The sequence below is a fragment of the Thamnophis sirtalis genome, unplaced genomic scaffold (assembly GCF_051295495.1).
Source record: "Thamnophis sirtalis isolate CommonGarterSnake01/CBP01778 unplaced genomic scaffold, rThaSir2_p1.2 scaffold_3, whole genome shotgun sequence".
Classification (NCBI taxonomy): Eukaryota; Metazoa; Chordata; class Lepidosauria; order Squamata; family Natricidae; genus Thamnophis; species Thamnophis sirtalis.
Window position 1 is genome coordinate 87805995 of NW_028261383.1, and position 24232 is coordinate 87830226.

Sequence of the window (24232 nt, forward strand, 5' to 3'; positions counted from 1 at the left end):
TTGAGGAAGGGGCTCCAGAAAGAAGGAGGAGGAGGAGGAGGAGGAGGAGGAGGAGGGAACCAAAGAGAGGCTTTTACCGAGTCTGCGCCCCACAGCCAGGACTGTCCTTGCGCCCCTCAAGCCGCGTTTCTTCCCCGCAAAGCCCTTCGGGCAACCCGAGAGTTCCTTTTGGCGCCAGAAGGGCTTTGCAGGAAGAAACGCCGCGTTTCTTCCTGCAAAGCCCTTCTGGCGTCAAAAGGAACTCTCGGGTTGCCCGAAGGGCTTTGCGGGGAAGAAACGCGGCTTGAGGGGCGCAAGGACGGTCCTGGCTGTGGGGCGCAGACTCGGTAAAAGCTCTCTTTAGTTCCCTCCTCCTCCCCCTCCTTCCACAGTCTGAGTGACGCTGCCGCCAGGCTGAGAGCTGCCGCTGAAACAAGTTTGGGAAGGTCCTTTGCGGGCGGCCAGTTCTAGCCGCCTGCAAAGGACTCCCCCACATTTGCTTTGAAAGAAACCTCTGCGCGGGAGTTAGAAACCTCTGCGCGGGGGTTTCTTGCCATGTGCGCGGCCGCGCGGCCGCGCACCTTAGAGGGAACAGTGCCTTCCTCCCATATTTGGGCATACCAGGGGTTGTGACTTTAAATAAATAAATAAATAAATAAATATATATATACATACATACATACATACATACATACATACATACATACATACATACATATGATTAAGCTTTCCTATTTAAATTAGATATCTGTGTCACTATATTCAATTCATTCTCTACAGCAAGGTAAAATATAACCAAGTCCCTGAAAAGTATACAGTATCTAATTAAGGTAACATACCAAAAACAAAGAGACACTCAGAGACTATGCTGATGTTTAAAGCCCAAGAATGTAGCATAGTATATATCATCTTGTTATTGGCTGGCACAGTCAAACAGGAAGTCCTGATCACAACATTCCAGTCTAAAAATCAATTTCCAAGTTTGAACCTGCTATTTTTTTAAAAAAAAAATCTTACATAATGATTTTACAAATGCTTACAGATTGTCCATGAACGGCATCCGCTGGTTTTCCATTGGAATCCAAGCCACCATGAACATATGAAGAATTCTTTCCATAAAATCTGTGAGACAACAATTTATAAACACTTTTATAAACACTGTATTTACATACAATTTCAATCTACCAGGTGCATTTTCATAACATTTTATCTATTGGCATTAAGCAAGAGATATAAGCTCTTGTTTAATTTGGATCTATGGATAAACAACACTTTACCAAATCGAAAGCAGAAGGAATTTTGATATTATTTCAGGCTTGTCACAATAAAATACAAACATAAATTTAAAAAATTAAAGACTGAAAAATTCCATCAACTCTTGCAAAGCTATTAGAAAATACAGGTTGTTTGTGGGAATTGTAGTTGGAAATAATATAACTGATTAGTTTAGGCTTGTTTCCTGGTTTTTAGTTACGCATTATTTGCAAGCTCTTGTATCTTACTGCTGTATGTTATAATGAATTCATGTAATTAAGAGGCACTAGAACCCACCATTCTTTTTTTAAATACAACAGCTACTTGCAATCTAAACAAAAGCATTGGCACAAAACAACATTGTTTATTTTCTCTTGGCTTGTGCCAAGGACATAAAGTCGAATTCTGCGCCAAAATCTGTACTTTAATCTTGCTGAAATTAGGCGGGGGGGGGGGGGATAGTGCCCATATGGTGATTAATTTAAAATAAATAAATACATGCATACATATTTCATAGGAAGGAAGGGAAATCTTCAGAACGAGAAAGTCCCTAATTGAAATAAATTGGGGTTTGCTTTGTTTGCCCTGTTAATATGTTGGCTATGTGCCTCAACATTTATTTAAAGAAGTGAGGAGAAAAAAAAACCAGGGACAGAGTCTAATTTTAATTAACTGATTTTCCATCAAGCAAGAGCAGCATTACATTTCTCTCATTTTTTTCAAATAGGAAATTATCCTGATAGTTTCAAAAAATATTTTAAAATATACAATTAGGTCAATTGAATAGCATGGCTGCCATTTCACCTATTTTGTGACTGAAATAAAAATGAAGAAAGGGACTTGTTCAAATTCCCATTGTTTCATACTGTCTGAATACTTACATCACATTTGAGATTTGAGTTTTGTTCTACAAGACCCATGATGGAGAACCTGTGGCACGCAGAGCCATTTTCGCCTTCCCCGGCTTTAGGAAAGTCTCTGGAGGCTAGGAACACTGGGACCTCCGCAGCCTCCAAAGGCTTTTCTGAAGCCTGGGGAGGACAAAAACAGCCTCCTCTGACCCCCGGAGTCCGGAAACAGATCGTTTCTGAACTTCCAGTTGGACCACTGGGGCTGTTTTTCGCCCTCCCCAGCCTCCGGAAGCTTTCCTGAAGCCTGGAGAGGGCGAAAAACGGTCCCAATGGGCCAACCAGAAGTTTGGAAATAATTCATTTCTGGCTTCCATTTTTGCCCTCCTCAGGCTTCAGGAAAGCCCCCAGAGCCTGGGGAGGGGTCACGCTTGCATGAACAGGGTGGTCGCACATTCATGCGCAGGTTGGCAAGGAGATTTGAATGGGCACGTATGTGCAACCCCTCCCCAAGCTCCGGAGAAATGAAAATAGGGATGTGTACATAACAGAATCCAAATCCAAAACAAATCATTGAGTTCTGAAAGTTCTCACGATCCATTTAGATTGGCAGAAGCCCGGTGGAAAAAAGCTGAGGGGAATTTTAGAATATGGAGTTTTTTAAAAAAGGCATCTTACTTCACAGAACAGTACCTCTAAATACAATGTAATCTTTCCTAATAGAAGCGATACAGACCATCTTCTACTTCTGACCATTCAGAATCACAATTTTGAACAAAGGGATTTATGACCCATGCCCAAAGTTACAATTGTTGCCGTGATCAAAATTTGAGGATTTGCCCTGCCTACACTTACGAATGCAGGGGAGCCTGCAACTTTCCCACACTCACCCAATTTTGCCCCATCTATGTTCTTTTGTCCGCTATCCTACCTTGCAGGACAGCAAGTTAACCCAAAAGTGTGGCTCACCTACCGTATTTTTGGAGTATAATATGCTCCGAAGTATAAGACGGACCTAGCTTTTGGGGAGGGGAGGGAAAGTCTGACTTCTGCCTCCCAGCAATTTGCCTCCTTGCAGCAAACAGCACAAATGATATACACTGTTTGTAGTGTTACATTTCAAACTATACTTATACAGATGCTGTTAAAATTGATATGGCTTTCTGCTATTTAAAATAAGATACAATAGAATTGGGACTTTTCAGATCAAGCATTTATTTTTAAAAGTTTCTTCATTTTATTAAGTTGTCTAGAATAATAAGTCTTTAAAAAAATAAGTCAAATAATTTGAACATTCTATAGGCATTTATAGTTATTGACTTACCTTCTTGCAGCAAACAGCAGCCTGTTTCAGTTTAGCCTCATTAGAAGAAGAAAAAATCTGCCTCTGCCTCCCAGCAATCTGCCTTGATGCAGCAAACATCAAGTTTCACTTTCAATTTCAGCAGGGGCCTCCCGATGATCAGCTGTTTCAGGCTGCAAGGATTGCTGTAGCCTATTGCCACTTCCACAAGCCCCATTTACCTGTTTGCTGCAAGGAGGTAAATTGCTGGGAGGCAAAGGCCAAAGGGTGGGGGCCGGTGATGGGTGGAGCTACATTTGGTGTGTAAGATGCACCCCAATTTCACCCTCTTTTAGAGGGAAAAAGGTGTGTCTTATACAGTAGCTATCTTCTGTCCTAGTTCTTCACCAAACTTTTGCAGCCAGCTGCAGTGGCTAAAACAGAAGTGCTTCATTCCCTTTGCTACCTCCTTTTCATATCATTTTTATTGCTCACCTGCCTCCTTTTTGGACCCAGCTTCTCCTGCAGCCATTTGCTACACATGGCTAAAGCCAGGAATAGTTCAGGAAAGCTTTTTGTTGCTTGTCTGCCTCCCTTTAGCTGAATGCCAGGCCTCCTAGGACTTTCCCATCCCTCCTTATCTGGGACTAATCTGCTTAATACCCATGATACAATCTTAATGATCACAACCAGCAATTCTCTTTTAATGACCATAATCAGAAGTGCCAGGACTATGGTCTTTGAGCAAAGCAGCCACATGGTGTCTCACTTAATGATTGCTTTACTCAACAACAACCATTTTGACCACAATTGTGGCTATAAGACTAGGATTAACTGTAGTAGAAAGGAGTGGGGCAATTCATGTTCCCTTTAAAATCTGCATCAAAGAATTACCAACTTCGTTATTTGAAAGTGGCACAGAAAAAGTATGTATGTAAGATATCTTCTTGCATAATGTCAAATTTTAATGGGTGGTTGATGTACTTTAATGTAGCAAGCAAATTACTAAAAGTAATTTAGTAGAAGTAAAAGTAAGAAGCTGGTGTAAGAAAAAGGAATGAAGCACAAGGTTTATGACATATGCAAATATTAAACAGAACAGGTTAATTTATTGTTAGAAAAGGTTTCAAAGATAAGTTGAAAACCATACCTGTGCAGATAGTCTGGTGCTTGATTCAGCAGAGTATAATACTGTCTCACAAATTCCCGCCCAACCAGCAGGGGACTTGGCTTCTCCATCACCATTTCTTTGGTCAACTGAAAACTGAAGGTCAAAATCTTCATAAAAATTTGAACACATCTAAAGTCTTGCAAGTCTAAAGTCTTGGCTAAGTTAATGTATTATTTATTTCATATTTTATTAAATTATCCTAAACCTCAAGCACTATTCAGTCAGGCATATAAAAGAATTTGATTTTCTTCTGCCCAGGCACTCATTAAGATCCTTAAGCACATGAGAAAGCTCAATCTATATACTGGTTTTGCACATTCAGCCCAAAATATAGGAGCTATGTCTAGCTTCCAGAAAGATTTCATATGAAAGGAAAAAAATATCAATTATTCAGATTCTTCCAATACACTCAAGAGAATATGCATGAAAGTGACAAATGGTCTCATTTTGCCTCATCCTGAGAGAAGCAATAACAGATCAATTCTTAATCAATCTCTTTTCTTCTGGAAAAGTCCAGCAAAATACTTTCTTCTCCCTTCTGTGCATCACACAAAATAGGACTCTTTGAAAAGATCTGAATAGATGCTTCATTTTATCAACATTTTTATCAAAATTATCTTGCCTAGGTAGTGAAACAGTGCCATCTATCAGAGAGCTGACCACTTTGCTAGCCTTTACTATTTTCTACAGCTATATGTGCAGGACTCTTTACCCAACAACATGCCTTTAGCTGTTATCATGAATTCTGGAGGAGAGGGCTCTATGTCACCCAAAGTCCATTGGAATTGGGTGCTATAATTTAAATAATAGTTTTTTAAGAAGTACATTTCCAGCAAAATTCTGTCTGGATTTTATATTGTCACCAATTTTCCTGAACTTGTAAAATAATTATTGTTAATGCCTACTGATTAAACAAAAACTAAGTAATAAGGCTTACTTTTTAAAATATGGCTTAGATAAACTGATATCTGATACAACTAGTCCTACACCTATCCATTTTGACTATTAATGTATCAGATATAAAATTGTTCATGAGTTTGAAAATATATACTACTACCATAATAGGTTAGCCAATCTCAAAATCACATGGAAATGGTTATCATTGAAACAAATGTATTCTTTGTAGAATAATTTGCTCACATGGAAAGAATTAAACTTTTACACATTCATTAATCTGGATAAACTAACTATATGAAATAACTGTATGAAAAACAATAAAAGCTCTCATGGCAACTCAAAATATCAATATGTTTCTTGTTGTGAACCACAATATTCATTACTCAGGAAAGATCATCTTGATTCTTTTTCTATCAAACACACACATAAACAGAACTAGCAAACATCAAGATATAATGAAATACTAGCAGTGAACATAAATTAGTAAATGTAAGAAAATTGTCTATTATACAATTGAACAACTATCATCCACAGATAAGCTGATTAAGTAATATATGAAACATAGTATTCTCACTAACCAGTTATTTGTATTCTTACTAACTGGTTATTTAAAGGACCATCTCTCTCCCTGGTTATATCTACCTATTCCATCAGGTTCAGCAGAAGAGATATACTATGGGTCTATTAGGGAGTTTCATCATATGGGACTCAGGACAAGGGCCTTTTTTAAATTGGTGCTGCTTTCTGGAGCATCACTGCCCCTGACTTAGACTGGCCTGACCCCACTGGCCTTTCAGAAGAGCCTGAAGACATGATTCTAGCCTGGGGGTCCAGTGGTGGTATGGAGCTGATAAGATGTCTGTATTGTTTGTAAGCTGTTGGATGATACTCTCCTGCATTTTACATTGTATGGTTAATTATTTTAAATTGTTTTTTTATTACAGTTGGTTTTTGTTATGTATTTTTTTGTTTTTAACTTTATGAGCCAAACAGGGTCACACGTTTGAGATGCCTAATAAATTAAATAAATGATAGATGAAAAATTGATGGTATTCTTGAGTTCCCTAAAAAGAAACTCCCTAAAAAGAAACTCACTTAACAATAATTTGGACCAGAATTTCCATCACTAAGAGATGTAATCATAAATTAGCAACGTAAATTCTAACATTCATGGCTGCTGTTAAGCAAATCACTGTATACCATTAACTGAGGGTGTCACCATTGGTAACCTCCTGCTGGATTCCCCATTAACTTTGCTTGTAGGAAGCCAGCAAAAGTCGTAAATGGTAATCTGGATATTCAGATGTTGTAACTAGAAGCTGGGCACTGAGGGCTCAGATCCCAATTATGCAATTATAAGTATGCTGCAATCAACAGATGTATAAGGATGGGTGATAACTGCCACTTGTTCAGCACCATTTTAAGTTTGAGTGGTCACTAAGTGAGGACCATATCTACTGTAATTCAATCTGGTGGTAGAACTTCAAAACTTAGTAAGTGATGACCCCATCAGTAATACTTCTTTTTTACGTAAATCACAGTAGCCTTTAGGCTTATATTCTTCTCCATAGTGCTTTACAGCATTCTCTGAACAGTTTACAAATGTCAGCATATTGCTCCACAATCTGGCTCCTCATTTTACCAACCTCGGAAGGATGGATGACTGAATCACCCTTGAGCCAGTAGGATCAAACTCCTGACTGTAGGCAGAGTTAACCTGCAATACTGCATTCTAACCACTGTGCCACCATGGCTCATATGATATCCAGTATATAAACTAGCACACTGATAGCATGTGCTCTCAGAATAGAATCCATATATAGGAAGTTCCCAGGTTAAGAATGAGTTCCATTCCTAGCGCTGTCTAACCCAAATTATGGAAGTTGGAATTTGTATTTACAAACAAACTATGTATTACTAAAAATGGCAGACAACATTGTCCTTTCTTGAGGCGACAAAACATTGAAGCTATGTGATGCTTTCACAAACTGATGAAAACACACAGTATATTAAAAATACATGGCTTCAGTAGTTCCTAAAAGCACTGGGCAACTTCAGCACACTATTGGCTTGAGGAAACACCATGCCATCTGCCATTTCCAGTAACAGGCAGTCTATTTGTATTTAGGGCTTGTCCTTAAGTTGGACGTTCTTAAGTGAGGGACTACCTGTAATTGAAAAGCTTACAAACCAAATTAAATTATATTACCATATTAAACATTTCTATAACATAATGCTATATTCAATTAAACAAGATTCTAATCTATTTCATTAAATTTACAAGATAGACTTAAGTTGGGTCACAGAATTCCATCACCTTTGGGATCTCTCAGATAGCCCCATACTACGTCTTTGCTCCATGAATTTCACCAGCTACCAGTCTGCTTCAGAATGCAATTCAAGATGTTGGTTTATAACCTTTAAAACCCTTGATGGCATAGGCCTAGGCTACCTGATAAATCATCTTGTCCCAATCAAGCCTGTTGGCAGAGAGAACCTACTGCAGATCCCCATTCAAAGAATTCTGACTTTCAGGATCCAGAAGAGCCTTCTCTGCCACAGCACCAGCCCTTTGGAACATCTTACTCTCTAAGGTAAGGTCTGCCCACCCACCCCCTCCTACCCTTCCATAGGCTTCTCTGCCTGTTGGCCTGAGGACCCAATGGAGGGTTTCCACAGTAGAGGTGGCTGCTGGATTGATGCAACTCCACTTCCCTCCCTTACTCTCTGCTCTCCACCCATCCATCTTTTTGCTATCATAATGACATATTCTCACTTTCTTTTTCATTATTTTATTGTCCTATTATCTTATTTCTGTTTTGTTTACACTACTTTCCCTTTTTCTTTATTGTTGTAAGCCACCTAGAGTAGCCCCACGGAGAGATAAGTGGCAAATAAATTTAATAAATAAATATCACCCTTAAAATGTTTGATTGATTTATAAACAATTTAGAAACAAGGGCACTATGATGCCATTCAGTACGAAGACTTCTGATCTGGATATTGGTTCTGTACCACAAAAGATGATTTGCATCATACATTAGCCCAGCTTTATAAATTTCAACTTATCAACTGTAACTCAACAGACCTGGACACTACCAGGTTGCCAAGCTCCAAAGAAATGATTTTCACGGTAATTATTGATTTGAGGAAGAGGAAGGCAAAGGAGTGTCTCTGGAAAGAGCATATTGGGAGCATTCTCACAAAATGACTGACAACATGGATCATGTTGGGAAGCTAGGAACTGCATGTCTTTGATATAGTGCAGCGAACATATTACTGAGAATTCATCCACTTGCTTCCCACTCGGTCAAATTAGAATTATAGAATGCCTCTTAATAGAAATGTTGAAAAGCCATTGTAATGCATATTTAATTTTGGTAACTGAAGCTATTTTGGGGGAAAGTGCTTTTCTTTATGCTGGGCTCATATATTTAAAGCGATATATTTCATCTCACTTTCTAAACCAATTAGAATACATAATTAATCAGGTCAGAACCAAACTACTGTTTATATTTGTGGAAGGGATCGAGTACATGAAATTGTTCAATTTCCATTATATAAAAACTACCTTATCTCATTCTCCCCCTCAATAATCAAGAACATTACTGAAAGGAAAAATAGGATATGGTAGCTTTCACAAAGAGAAATATAACAACCTCAGATATGCAGATCATACCACTCTTACGGCAGAAGGTGAAGAGGAACTAAAGAGCCTCTTGATGCGGGTGAAGGAAGAGAGTCAAATGTTGGTTTGAAATGCAACATTAAGAAAACTAAGATCAGGGCATTTGGCCCTCGTAATTCCTGGCAAATAGATGGGGAAGAAATGGAGGTAGTGAAGATTTTATTTTCCTGGGCTCCAAGTTCACCGCAGATGGGGACTGCAGCCAATAAATTAAAAGACTCTTGCTCCTGGGGAGAAAAGCTATGGAAAATCTAGACAGCATACTAAAAAGCAAAAACATCATCCTGACAACAAATGTGTGTATAGTCAAGGTTATGGTTTTCCCAGCTGCAATGTATCCCTGTGAAAGTTGGACCATAAGGAAGGCTGAGCACCAAAGAATTGAGGCCTTTGAACTATGGTGCTGGAGAAGACTCCTGCAAGTCTCTTGGACTGCAAGACGATCAAACCAATCAGTCCTAGAGATCAACCCTGACTGCTCTTTAGAAGGCCAGATCCTGAAGATGAAACTCAAATATTTTGGCCACCTAATGAGAATGAAGGACTCACAGGAGAAGAGCCTAATGCTGAGAACGATTGAGGGCAAAAGAACAGGACAACCAAGAATGAGGAGGCTGGATGGAGTCACTGAAGCAGTTGGTGTAAGCTTAAATGGACTGCAAGGGATGGTAGAGGACAGGAAGGCCAGGAGGAACGAGGAACGTTGTCCATGGGGTCACGATGGGTCAGACATGACTTTGTGACTAACAACAAGCTTTCGCAAATCTTGTCTTCAGAGTTCAGCACCATCTCCTTACCCCTTCATAACTCTAAACAGTTTTTCAGTAATGTATGGGCAGAGCAAAAAAATCTGATTCTGTATTTTCCTTCAGCAAGAAAATCCTATATAGACCGACCTTGATTAGTGACTGCCCAAAATTACAAAAAGGTGGAGTTTGGCACAGCCACATGTGCTCTCCCCACCAGTCTTCTGGTCTCATTTTGGGCACTTGGCAACTGTTCACATTCATAGCTGTTTCCAGTATCCTTCAGCATTTGTTTCTGGTTTCCCAGGTTTACTTCTGATTTCCAATAAAAAACACGGATATAATACATTTGTTTAACGACTATGCTGCTCATTTAACGGCCAGCATAAAAAAAATCAAAAAATTAGGCACCTAAATCAGGCAGTGACCTGATTAATGGCCACTATGATTTACAATAATAATTCTAGGCTCAATTATGGTTATAAATCGTGGACTACTGTAGTCAGAAATTCCAATATATGTAACCGGAAAGTTATAAAAGTAAGACTATACTTAGGAATTAACTATTTAGGAACTGGAAGGAATTGATCTGCCTTTTAAAGCAGAGGTGTCAAACTCAAGGCCCGTGGGATGCTTAGATCTGGCCTGCAGGGCCACTCTGAAAATAGCGAAGGACCTACCCGTGGTGCCTCTGCCAGCAAAAATGGAGCTCGCAGGAGTTGTGTGAGGCCCTTTAGAGCTCTGTTTTCACTGGCAGAGGGTTGCAGGAGGCAATCACAGTCAAAAATGGAGCTATGGAGCTCATTTTTGCTGGCAGAGCACTTGGGCCACCACAGCCCGCACCGACACAAGTGACATCAGGCCCATCCTGACCACATCCACTCAGCCCCCTCCCCCCTAAGTCAAGCACAACCCTGATGCAGCCCTCAATGCAATAGTCTGACACCCCTGATCTAGACTGAAATGTTCCAGAAGACTCCAGGGAAATCAGCTTCATACACATAATCTGCAGGTACTCACCCTATCACTAAATGCATGGGAATAATTTACAATAAGATGTTACAGGTAAAAGGATTATACCCAACAGAAGTTTATTGGAAATATTATTATTCTTCAAGCCAGGGGATTAATATAACTTTTTTCAGTCTGGCATGCAATCTATTTTTTTTCCTGTTGTCACATTTTTAAAACTGTGAAATAGTTTTCATAAGCTGCTTAGAGATTTTGATCATTCAGCAAGAAGGAATGTGATGGATACTATATGCTATGTACATTTGGCAGCAGCAGAAGAAAAAAATATAGAATGAAACTGACCCTGCATTTTCCTCAGTTGCTTTCAACTACATCATCTATCCATCTGTACAATATCACATTTGGGAGCATCTGTTGTCACTCTTTAAGGCACCCCATTTTAATCATGGTGACCAAAAATGCTGAAACTTGGATTCAGATAGTAAGGCAATATAAACTGATAGAAATGATTAAAGTCCTTCTCAGTGTAAGAATTTTCAATTGCATGTAGGGAACTCAAAAGGAGGAGTTCAGGACATAGAAATAAAAACTAAAATTTGCACAACTATCATTAATAACCTCATAACATGCCAATATCACAAACTGTGACTATGAGTAGCATATAATAAAAACAAAAACATATAAAAAATAGAATTAAACACATTGATTGGTGTTACAAACTAGTAGAGGATTTGACATTATAGACAATGCAACCATTTCCTGGAGACCCCTTAGCCTACTGATACAATCATGCTTTTAGGGGACTTCCGATGGGGCCAGTTTCACCTTGAGGAGAATTAGGTTTCACAAAGGATAAAAGGCCCACCTCCTGGGTCTTACCATGTGTAACATTTTTGTAGTCTCACAACATACCTTTTCTGCTAGACTTGATCGAACAGCCAGAGATAATCAGGGAGAGGTGGTCGGTCCTTCAAATAGTGTGCCCCATGTCATAAAGGGCTTTAAAAGCCAAATCAACACCTTGGTTTTGCCAAGGGAACACATAATTGCCTACATCATCACATTTTGTACCAAATTGATGCTTTGGGAATCTATCCTATAACAAAGATGGTAAAGTTCCTGAATCGGAGGGCCCCGAAATCTTGGGAGCCATTCATTCTTTCCAGGGCTCAGTTGAAGCATGTTGTTCCACATCCAGCTCCCTATAAGCTCCAGGCACTGGGACACAACATCAATTGATTACACAGGAGAAAGATATAATTGGATATCAACAGCATGAGGCGATGAATTTCACCCAGCAGCTTCATGTATTTTCTGAATACGAGAGAACATCAACCCCATGGCACACTACATAGAATTCATGCTGATTTCTATGAATTAGACAGCAACACTGGTGAGCTAATTCAAGAAGGTCTAGCAACAACTATTACTAGCATTTTCAAAAAACAATGTGTTCATTATTATGATTTTTTAAATATTTATCATTAAAAGTAGCTCTTTATCGTCAACTAATGTTAACATCTGTTTAACCACCTTTTTTATTTTAGCTAATATCAATTAATTTTAGCCTTTTGAAATAATCAGAACAGTACCTATACATGGAGGGCAATCCATTTTTCTCTAGTACTTTCTGGATTTTATTCAACCATTACATATTATGTACTCTTATGTCATTATTTAATATTCACCCTATATTTAACTATGGATTGGGGAACTTTGGCCATTAGATACCAAACATCTAGTAATCTTTCCCATTGAGCACTTGGTGCTAAGAGTTATCATATATTCCCCATCACTGTGAAAGATCCTTTTTGCAGATGGGGATGCTTTTAAAATGCATTGAGCTAATTTTTACTCTTACATCTTAAGAGTTAACAATAGCTATAGGATTAAACCATCAGTGAGGCAAACCTGCTATGGAAGTTCTTAGGTTAAAAGCAGAAATTTCCATCTCTGCAGCCACTGTTTCAATAGTAAAATGTGCAAATCTTATCCCAGAGTAGGAGAAACTATCCTAATATTTCCACTGCTCCTTCTACTTTTCTATCAAAGGAACAGACATGTCAGAAAAGGAAAAACTTTCCTTTTCATCCTCACTAGAATACTCAACATGGTTGACAAAATGGCAGTTCCTCCACTATGAACTCTTCTCCCACTATACACGGGTCTCCATAGAAATGTCCTGTCCATGGCTTTCCTTTGGTTATATATACAATACTAACACAAATAAAAGAATGTGATTTAGCAACACATTCCCAATATTTAGAAATTCACAGTAAAACTCTTTGCCAGCAAGAGGGATATAAATTCCGTTAACATTTGGTCAGCTTTCTACATTCAGAAAGAAGCTATCACATATGGTCCAATCTTAAAAAAAAAATCAAGGAAAAAATGTCTTTACAGTAATTCCTCAATCGGTTGGAGATGCAAGTTTTTTTAAATACTTTTTGTGGCAAGTTAGTAAAAGAATAATTTAGAGCACCATTTTCAAAGTTGTTCTCAATGGAACGCTAGATGAGGTACTTACAAAGTAATGACACCAAAAGGAGATGCATGAAAACTTCTCTTCTCTTCATACAAATTATTCCTTTATTTTAAGTTAGAATGCAAAATGCATGTTATGAAGCCATGTTACCCTATAAATATTTTGCCAAACCCAGCAAAGGAAGTCAAGCTAGATTTTTTTTCCTGTTGCTGCCTCTTTGTGTGAAAAAAGTTCTGACAAAAAAATCTACGGCATTCCTTGTAAGAGGAATATTAAAAAGCATGAAAGGGGGGAGGGAAATCAATTTTTCATATGCACTTAAAATAAAACTCTATTTAGCTACAATTGTTTGGAATAAGATAAGTACCATCATGTCAGGCTCCAAAAATCACTTGTGTCACTAGTATGTAACACCAGCACAAAGATCAAAATACCCATTAGGATATTTCATTGTGGTCTTTAACTTAAGGGAACATTACTGACATGTCTAAAATAAATTGTGGTATTGAGTTTAATAGAACTATATTCAGTGTACTACTATATTCAAATCACAACTTTCTTGACTTTTAAATAGCAAGTTATAAAGGGGTCATATACATAAAACTTAGATCCAGCAACACTTCCTAAAGGTAATGCTGTTGATAGGACAAAAATAGCACTGACTGGAAACATGGCTACACCCTGCACTACTCAGCATTAAGATTATAAAGCTCCCACTTGACACAGTTTACATATAAGTTACAATGTTCACCCCAGATTTCTATTGCTAAGTGAACGATTTCATTTAAGACTCCTGGGGTTAAGAGTAGAACCCCCCTGACAGGTGAAACGTAAAGGGCTCAAAATAATTGGAAAAATCCATGTCTATGATTTTAAATGCAGAGATTTTGTGCATTCTTTTGCATACCTATCTGATTTTAAATGCAGAGATTTTGTGCATTCTTCTGCATACCTATCTGCACACAAACAGGCCTGAGGAAGAAAGGACTTGATTTTTAGCCCCTTAACAAAATTGTGTGTTGTTTTTATTTACATATATATTATCTATCTGTCACCTCACCGAATTGACAATTTCATTCTACCAGCAGCAGATCTAAATGGGAATATATATATATATATTCCCGCTTAGATCTGCTGTTGATGGTGGTGGAATGAAATTGTCAATTCGGTGAGGCGACAGACAAAGCTCGGAGCTGGACACCAGTGTCTCACAATAAAGCCGCCGCCACCTTGGTTCACTTTGTAGCGCTGCCCCCTTTACCCAATCCCTGCTTCTTCTTTTTTTTGTCCCCTTCGCAATTGAAGGACACCATTGTCCTCTACATGCAGTTATTTCTGCTACGGTTAAAAAAAAGAAAAAAAAAAAGGACCGGCCTCTCTCTCACGCCTCTTTCGTTTTACCATTCTCCCGCCGCTACACCCGCCTAAGACGGCCAAGCGTCGTGGATTTTCGTCCTTTTTTTTTTAATCGGGAAGAGAAGAGCCTTAGCGTCCCCCCTTCGTCCCCTTGGCAGGCCCGAGGCGTTTTACAGACCGCTCAGGTACCACCTCCCTTCACTGAGCTATTCAGGGCGCGGGGCCACCTTCTCCCCCCCCTCCCCCTCAGGGCACCACAAGGCAGAGGCAGAGAAGATTTGGCACCGGTGTAACTACCGTTTCTGGGGCGGGCTTGAGAGTCGCCGTCCCCCTTCAAGCCCCAAAGCACGATCCTGCCGGCCACGCGCGTGCGTTAGGCCGACCCTCCCGTCCTTCACATCCCTTGGCCGGCGGGGCCTGCTAACGCCGCCAATTCGCTCCCGCAGCCATATATTCCCGCATTACAAAGAAGCAGAGAGAGAGAGAGAAACGAAGCTCGCTCGCTGCCGGCCCTCCCACCCCACCACGTCCTCCTCATTCCGCCACTCGCCAAGTCCAACGCCGACGGGCGGACTTCAAAACCCTTTGGCCATAAGCCGCCTGCAGGGCCGTTAAAACAGGATCGATGCCCCCGCCCCCACCCAGAAGCAGTCTGCGGCATCTCCTTCCTCCGCCCCGCTCTGGAACCGAGAAGAGGCCGTGGAGCCCGAGAGAGCCCGAGCCCGGAGTGAGGAACTGGGGGAGGAGGAGGACTGCTGTCGCTGCCGCCGCTCGGGCCCTATGCATCTATGGTGATGGTGATGGTGACGACGGAGCCGTTTGCAGCCCCGTGAAGGACGTGACCCGGCCTACCCTGCCAAACCAACCTGAGGGCGAGGCGGAGCTGGACGAGAGGAGGTTTTACTCCGAACGAGGCAGACACGCACGAGAGAGACGGGAAGCACCTCACGCAACAGCGTGCTCAGCCGCCGGGTAAATATACCCCTCGCGCAGCCTAACCCTATTGCACACCCACATCCAATCAGCGGTCGGCCAAGTTCCCGTCTCGGAGATCGATAGGTCAAAAGGAAAAAGGGGTACGGACAGCTTCAGGAATGGCAAAGAAATAGTCCAATAGCGTTAAAGGGAGGAGGTGAGCGAGGAGCAGGATTGACGCCTGCCCTAACCAATAATTGCCGACAAAAGGCCTATTAAGGCAGGAATAGAAGAAATAGATTCAGGCGAAGACCAACGAGACGACGCTACCTTCATTATTAGGAGAAAGATGCCGCGGAGGCGTGGCTAGATAGCCCGCCAAGGATAGGTGCGCCGCACGGTTGAAACTCTAGATAATCAGACTCGGAAACCCCGTGTAAAAAAAGGGCGTTGCTACGGATCAGTACCGGGCGCAGATTCCAGTTACAGTACGACGAACGGTAATGGGTGATTGACAGAATTGTGATGCGGACCTCTTTAATAAGGAAAGCACCTCACCCGTGAAACGAGTCCTGTTCTGAGTGAATAAATCGCAGGAGGGAGGGGGGAGTGGGCTCCTTGCATCCCGCCCCTCCCAACAAGCCAGACTTGCGCTGCCCCTTGTTCCTGAAAGCTCAAGTCCGTATTGCTCGCTCTGATCCGCCTTGACCGACTGAACTCGCGGGTCGCAGGACGCGGACCTAATAATAATCTCGACGTTCATTAACTCCACGGGCGGCCGAAGTAATTACCCGAGTCCTGTAGAAGCAGCCAATGTGATCACGCCCCCAATGGACTTTTATGTTTGTCATACCAGAATGTGAAGTCCGATCAAAGCAAGTTTCAAATGAAGAGTTAGGCTTTAAGGTAGGGCTTGCCCCAGTCTCCCAAATGGATTTCCCATTTTAATTTCGGTTCACAACTATGTAAGGTTGTGTTATTTCAGGGCCATCTTACTTCAGTGTGGTGCTTTTGCAGTATTGCACACTATTGGAGTATTTACATGTCTATGGAGATTCTCAGTCATCCAAGTCATGGTTGTCCCAGAGATGCTTTTTCAAAAGGCCATTGGACTTTCTGGTTTTTTCTTTGAAGAAGTTTCGCTTCTCATCCAAGAAGCTTCTTCAACTCTGTCTTCAGTTCCCCACCATCAAGTCAGAGCTGAAGAAGCTTCAGCTCTGACTGGATGGTGGGTTAAGTGAGTCTTGCCTGACTTTATGACCTTTTCTGCATCAAGCGGTCATTAGGGAATCCGTTTTCTCCCCATTGATTTTGCTTGTCAGAAGCTGACTGGGAAAGTTGCAAATGCTGATCACATGACTCTGGGATGCTGCAACCATAATAAATATAGTGGCCAAGTGCTTGAATTTTGATCATGTTACCATGAGGATTCCAGAGAATATCTAGAAGAGATAAGAATGCCTTCTTAAATGAACTGTGCAAAGAAATAGAAGAAAACAATAGAATAGGGAGGACCAGAGATCTCTTCAAGAAAATTGGAGATATGAAGGGAATGTTTCATGCAAAAGTGGGTATGATAAAGGACAACAATGGCAGGGACCAAATAGAGGCAGAAGAGATTGAGAAGAGGTGGCAAAATTACCCAGAAGAATTATACAAGAACCAGCTTAAAGTCCCTGATAATCACGATGGGGTGGTCACTGACCTCGAGCCAGACATCCTAGAATGTGAAGTCAAATGGGCCTCAGAAAATCAACAACAACAAAGCTAGGGGAGGTGACAGTATTCCAACTGAGCTAATCGAAATCTTAAAAGATGATGCAATCAAAGTGCTACACTCAATTTGTCAGCAAATTTGGAAAACTCAACAGTGGCCACAGGATTGGAAAAGGTCAGTTTACATTCCAATGCCAAAGAATGTTCAAACTATCGCACCATTGCACTTATTTTACATGCCAGTAAAGTTATACTCAAAATCCTACAAGCTAGGCTCCAGAAGTATGTGGATTGAGAACTACCCAGAAGTACAGGCAGGATTTCGAAGAGGCAGAAGAAGTAGAGATCAAATTGCCAACATATGATGGATCATAGAGAAAGCTAAGGAACTCCAGAAAAAACATCTGCTTAATTGACTATGCTAAAGCCTTTGATTGTGTGGATCACAACAAATTGTGGCAAGTTCTTAAAGAGAGTACCAGACCATCTTATTTGTCTCTTGAGAAACCTACATGCGGGTTAAAAAGCAACAGTGAGAACTGGACATGGAATCATTGTTTGGTTCAAAATTGGGAAAGGTGTAGGGCAAGGGTACATACTATCGCCATGCCTATTTAACTTATATGCAGAGCACATCATGAGAAAAGCGGGGCTAGATGAATCAAAAGTTGGAATTAAGATTGCTGGGAGAAATATCAACAAGCTCAGATAGACATATGATACCACTCTAATGCCAGAAAGTGAAGAGGAACTAAAAAAACCTCGATGCGAGTGAAGGAGAGTGCAAAAGTTGGCTTGAAACTCAACATTAAGAAAATTAAGACCATGCCATCTGACCTCTCAATTCCTGGCAAATAGATGGGGAAGAAATAGAAGTGGTGACAGATTTTATTTTCCTGGGCTCCAAGTTCACCGCAGATGGGAACTGCAGCCAAGAAATTAAAAGACGCTTGCTCCTGGGGAGGAAAGCTATGGAAAATCCAGACAGCATACTAAAAAGCAGAGACATCACCCTGCCAACAGAAGTGTGTATAGTCAAAGCTATGATTTTTCCAATTGTAATGTATGGCTATGAAGACCATAAGAAAGGCTGAGCGCCAAAGAATTGAGGCCTTTGAACTATGGTGCTGGGGAAGACTCTCACAACTAACAACAACTACCATGAGGATGATCGCATGACCATGGGGATGTTGCAGTGGTCATAAGTGTGAAGAACGGTCATAAGTTACATTTTCAGTGCCGTTGTGACTTGAGGATATCTGCAATCTAAACATCCCCTGCAGTTAGTTTCAATTCATCATCTCATTCGTAGAGGATCTTCTATAATGGGTCCCCAATTCCTGGGCTGTGAGCCATTCAGAACTGGGCAGAAGTAGTGGGCTCTTGTGTGAGTGATGGATGAGCATGTGATGGTCATACGCATGAGGATGAAGTCATAAGTCACTTTTTTCAGTGTTGTAACTTCAAATGATTGTAAACAATTGGTTGTAAGTCTTGTCTGTATATAGAGACAAGATCTTCAGCAAAGCCTATAGAGTCCCGTGGGCTTAAAAAAAATTAATAGCCCAGTTGTAAGGGGAAGATGTGGTGGCTAAGTGGCTAAAATGCTGAGCTTGTCGATCAGAAAGTTCGGCGGTTCTAATCCTAAGCAGTTTGAAAACATGTAAAAATGCAAGTAGTAAAATAGGAACCACCTTTGGTGGGAGGGGTAAGTGTTCCGTGCGCCTTCAATGTTTAGTCATGCTAGCCACATGACCAGAGAAATGTCTTCAGAATGCGCTGGCTCTTCGGCTTTGAAACAGAGATGAGCACCGCCCACTAGAGTGGGAATAACTAGCACATATGTGCGAGGGGAACCTTTACCTTAAAGTAGGGGTGTCAAAACTTTTTGCAAGGAGGGCCAGATTTGGTGAGGTGAAAATGTGTGGGGCCGACCATTCAGCCTCACATTCTTTGAGCCATTAACATTAATGACTAGATCAGGGGTGGGTTTCTCGCCCCGTTCCAGGCCGGCGGCGTCCTCGTGCACGCGCGCGGTGCACGCATGTGTACTAGCGTCTGCGCGACGCTCCAGCTGCTCCTGGACGATCGCGCAGGCGCTGTATGCATCCTGCGCATGCGTGGAAGCGCGGAACTCGTCAAAACCGGGTAAGGACGGGCGCGCCCTTCGCTGTTCCCGGAAGTTACTTACTTCCGGGTTTGGCGACCAACCGGTTCGCAGGGACCGCCGCGAACCGGTTGAAACCCACCCCTGGACTAGATGCAAGAAAGATCACCTGAATGTTACACAAAAGTTTCAGGAACTGTGCTTTTTCAACAAGTAAATTCTGCCAAACAACAATTACTATAGAAATTCTGTCCTATCTTACATCTGCTTTTGTACATTTTAACTAGATCTGCATGGCCCTTTGCATAAAGTGACTAAAACTATTTTTAATATTCTTGCAACTAAATAATAAAAAGTTCCACTAATAGAAGCAAGCTACCACCTTCTTTTTCTGATCTGAATTTAATGCCACTGAATAGTACAGGGACAAAGGTACATTTTACAGCTGACAATTTAAAATGCTGTTATTTAGATTCTAGTTAATGGGAAGATATAATTTCTCATTTATTGACTATTTTTCTTGATGTTAGCTTCATCAACTTAAAAAAACCCCAATTCTTACTTTATAACCACCACCACCACCACAGCCCCCAATATTCCAAAGTGTAGAGAATAATATATATTCAATAAATAGTATACTGGCTGCTATGTTATGATTTTAAATTGTGCTCCATCTACAAATCTCCTGAAAAATAAATTGGCTGGTTTTGATTATCTAACAAAGCATGTTTTTTTTAAAAAATGTCTGTTCCTGCAACCTAGGTTTTCACCAAACATGGAGAGAAGAATATTATAAGAGTAAGAATAAATATTCAATCAGAATTTTTTAAATATAATATTTCAGATACTTGATGAATATTTCCTTGCTTTCAAATTCTTAAAAATAGAGTTCCTCCAGGCAACAGGCTCCTAGTGGTGCAAGCTATCAAGATATATTGTTTAGCAATTTCATCCTTTCCTTCCTTAATGGATTTTCAATGGGAAGAAATACCACTTCCAGCTCTGTAATTCAATAGCTATTGTTCAAGAGTATTGAGGTATCAGAATGTTAAAAAGGGACTAGCACAGTACCTCAGGACACAAAGGTGCTTTGGACAATCTGGGAAAGTGATTGGATAGCATAAAGGTTGAAAAAAAAGCAACAAAATGAAATGACAGTAGCAGATAAATGGTTTTAACAGGATATTCAGTGTAGAATCAAAAATAACATCCTCCCTGAAAAGCCATTAGCATTTCTATCAGTATATGTATTGGAAGAGTATTTTGGGACAAAAAAACACAACTTGATTTTGGGTGTATCATGACAGAACCTTGTTATTTCGATATTCTCTCCAGAGCATCTGAGAACATTTATTTAAAATAGGAAGTCAATATCTATATCTATATCTATATATATATCTTTATCCCTTCACTTGGAGTAGCTCTCAAGAGATTTCGTTTTCTATTAGATCCTTGCAGAAACTGGACTGACATTTTGTTATCTCTAAACCCCTCATTTGTTCTCAGGTATAAAGTACAGCATACTGCTAATTCATAAATCAGTAGCTTGGGACAGGCATTTACAGATGAAATAAATGATCACAGAATCTACATTCCTTTTAAATAACCTGAAGCCATATCTAATTATTAGCTTTCTAGTATACAGATAACTTACATCACAGCTTGAAACCACAAATTAATCTTCTCTCTTTTGGTAAAGGACCTTTGTCACAATCTGGAAGCTTCTGGAAACAGATTGCAACTTCCAGAATTTCCAGCCTACATGGCCTTTTGGAATTTGGGAATCCAGCCTTTGTAGAGGAAGCCTGTATTAAAAGAATTCCCTTCCTCCAGTCATGGTCACTCAGCACTTGCTCACTCCTCCCACCCTAAATTCTGCATTTTCAAGTGTAGATAGACAAGGATTCCTGTACATTGAACTTAACCATACCATTCAGTTTTTTTGACAACAGAACAGAATTCTTTCCTACTGCCTTCTTCCAGAAATCTTTCAAGTTCCCAGACAAGCCAGTGGACCTGAGATTTCCTGAGTGTCTCATTGAGTTCTAAAGGTCACCTACTACAACTACTTTAAGACATGATCCTATAGATCTGTTCTAAACAACTCATCTATTTCATTCAGATAATTCTGAGAGTTTACAACTGATACACAGCTAAATCAACTTTGCATGCTTTTTAAAAAAAATATATGCATATTATTAAATTGCCTTGTCTCCAAAATATTTTAAGAATTTCAAATATGATTTTCAAGTTCAGCTTTTAATGTAAGTAGATTCACAATAGATTTAAAGTGTTTTAATGATTTTTAATAAAATAGTTTAGATCAAATATCAAGATATCTTTTAAGATATCTTAAATGTAAGCATTTAATGTAAACATTTAAGATATGTAAATATAATAGCTTCTAATGTACTCTATGTAGCTAACTAAACTTCAAAACTTTGGAGAATTTTATACCTGGCAAATCAATTAAGGATGTGAAAGTTGAGAATGCCTTTCCTTATGGAATTTACACTAAGCAACTAGCCCTGATGTTATTGCTCTTTTGACACATTACAGTTAATGTTTTTGAATATTAGCATTCAATTTTCCTTTAGATGTAATTAAATGTAATTATAGGTTTCCACTATGCTGCAGCACAAATGAAAACACCAATTATAAAAACAGCTAAACCAATCATTGAATCCACAATATAAACGAACCCAATTATTAGTTAATAGGATTTAAAAAGCTTATTTTTAAAAAAAAAAAAAGTTTGCCAGCATGCAAGCTTCTATATAAGCTATTTATAATTTTGCTTGTATTTCAGTTTCCACAGATTTAAACACACTGTAGGATTATTTTTGATAACACTAGCAAAAGTCAGTTGTCTCCTGCAGATGATTACCATAAAGTTCCAAAATTAGTGGATACATTCCCATTCCTTCAAAATATCACTTTTTCTGTTTTGTAAAGAGATGCCTGTTAGTCTGTGGTAACAAAAAATAAGGACTCTGGTGGAATCTTTTTGAACTAACACATTTTATTAAAAGATGGTTTGAAAAAATGCTCCCAGAGCCATCTTGTACTGATATCCAAGGTTACTGCATGCAGTCAAGGATAATCCAATGTGTGCATGCTCTGACTTTTCCTGGAATGGAATCATATTTAAACATCTCCACAATCAGCAATGGCAGAGATGATGATGATGATGATGAAGCAGCAAACTCGCATCTTAAAAACAACAGCTGTTTGGAATTACTACTTTTCCTCTTATTTTCCAGCAATTTTTGCTATTTTTAAGTTGGGAGTAAACAAAGAAACAAGCGTCTATTCTATTTTCTGTCCTCTCACCTTATTTTCTTGTTGATCATTTTATTGAACATCGTTATTTTGTCTTGTGCTGTTTTTGTTTTTTAGTTTGTTTAGCCAACCAAGAACCTTAAAAATATATAGGATGGTCAGTAAATTTAATATTTTGATAGATAGATGCCCCAGGAGGTGATAATCTTGCTACATTGTCTGTGATTCAAAGATAAGGTTTCAATCTGGAGAATAGTAGCTTTGCATTCTTCCCCCCAAAAAAACAGATAAAACAAGGCTGGGAAATTGGAAAACATCCCAGAATATGGCAATGACAAACTATTTCAGTATGACTGACAAAACTACCTGGACCTGTTATGGACATGCACAGCAATATAAGAAGAAAAGTAAAATTGTACACATTATGATGCCAATAACATGACTTGCCCTCTTGTGTCATTCCATCTATTTCATTTGCATCATTTTCACATCATTGTGTCTTCTTTTGGATTCCTAAAGAGATGCCCATCACCGGTCACTTGATGACATTTTACCTTCCTATTTTTTAATTAACTTTCTTAAGAACAAAAAGTACAGCACTTTTGCAAATATAATTTAAATCAAATTAAATAATGCTGATAGCATTGTATGAAAAAACAAGCAGAACAAATAAAAACTAGTGGAGTTCAGTAAAATTAATCAATCTTGTTGAAATATATAGATATCATACATGTGATGTTTCAGAAAGCAGAGATCATTGGTTTTGCAATACCGTATAGGATTCTCCAATTGTTCATTCTAAATATATTGCATATTATGTCCAGTCACTATGTTTAAAATTGTTGGTAATCTTTAATATTAAGCCAAATAACTGACCTGATTCAAATATCTTTCTGAGGATACCACTACAAATAGGCTGAGTTCAGATGTGCTAATGAGTGAAAATCAATGCTTGTGTTCATGCTATACACAAATTTCCCAACTTTCATTTTAACTTAAACCAATGGCCTGATTTGTTCTATATGTTAAAATTGTGTGGATTTGACTTTAGTTTAGCTAATCTAGTTGGTAAACCATGCCTTAATATGCTATGTCAGCACAGCTACACAATGAAGTATCTCCACAGAGATATACTGTATATAAATGGAAGGACTAATACTCCTTCAAGTCAAGTTGCACTTCACCAAAGCTGTGTTGACACAATTGTGTTATTTACCTATGATGATGAGTTAATCCAACTCTATAACCAATTTCAGCCACTAACAAACCATATTGTACTCTTAAACCTGGGGTAAATCCAACCAGTCTGATATGTACTCCCTGATCTGACCAGTATTTTCAGATAGACAGGGGTATGTTAATATATCAGTAATTGTGATATTTTATTCAATTAAGTCCCCACAGCTCTTATGGGCAATATTTTTTTTCTTTTACTCAGATACCAAAATGCATTATTTGTCAGCACAGGCAGCTGACTAATTCTTGAGGAAGACAAAATAGAAAACCTGTGAGGGGCAGCAGGAATATAACAGGT

At 39.6% G+C, this 24232-nt stretch overlaps 1 protein-coding gene across 3 annotated transcripts in view; it reads right to left on the bottom strand.

Moving 5' to 3' along the window:
* Nucleotides 1-15666, bottom strand: part of G3BP1 (G3BP stress granule assembly factor 1) — a 32412-nt gene extending 16746 nt beyond the window's left edge. For all 3 annotated transcript variants that reach the window (XM_014063123.2, XM_087709425.1, XM_087709424.1), the window contains exons 1-3: nt 15545-15666; nt 4514-4627; nt 1020-1101 (exon numbers count right to left, since the gene is read on the bottom strand). In XM_014063123.2, coding sequence (XP_013918598.1) covers nt 1020-1101; nt 4514-4608 — 177 coding nt within the window. In that variant the 5' untranslated portion in view covers nt 4609-4627; nt 15545-15666. The remainder of the gene's footprint in view (nt 1-1019; nt 1102-4513; nt 4628-15544) is intronic.
* Between the last annotated feature and the right edge of the window lie 8566 nt (nt 15667-24232).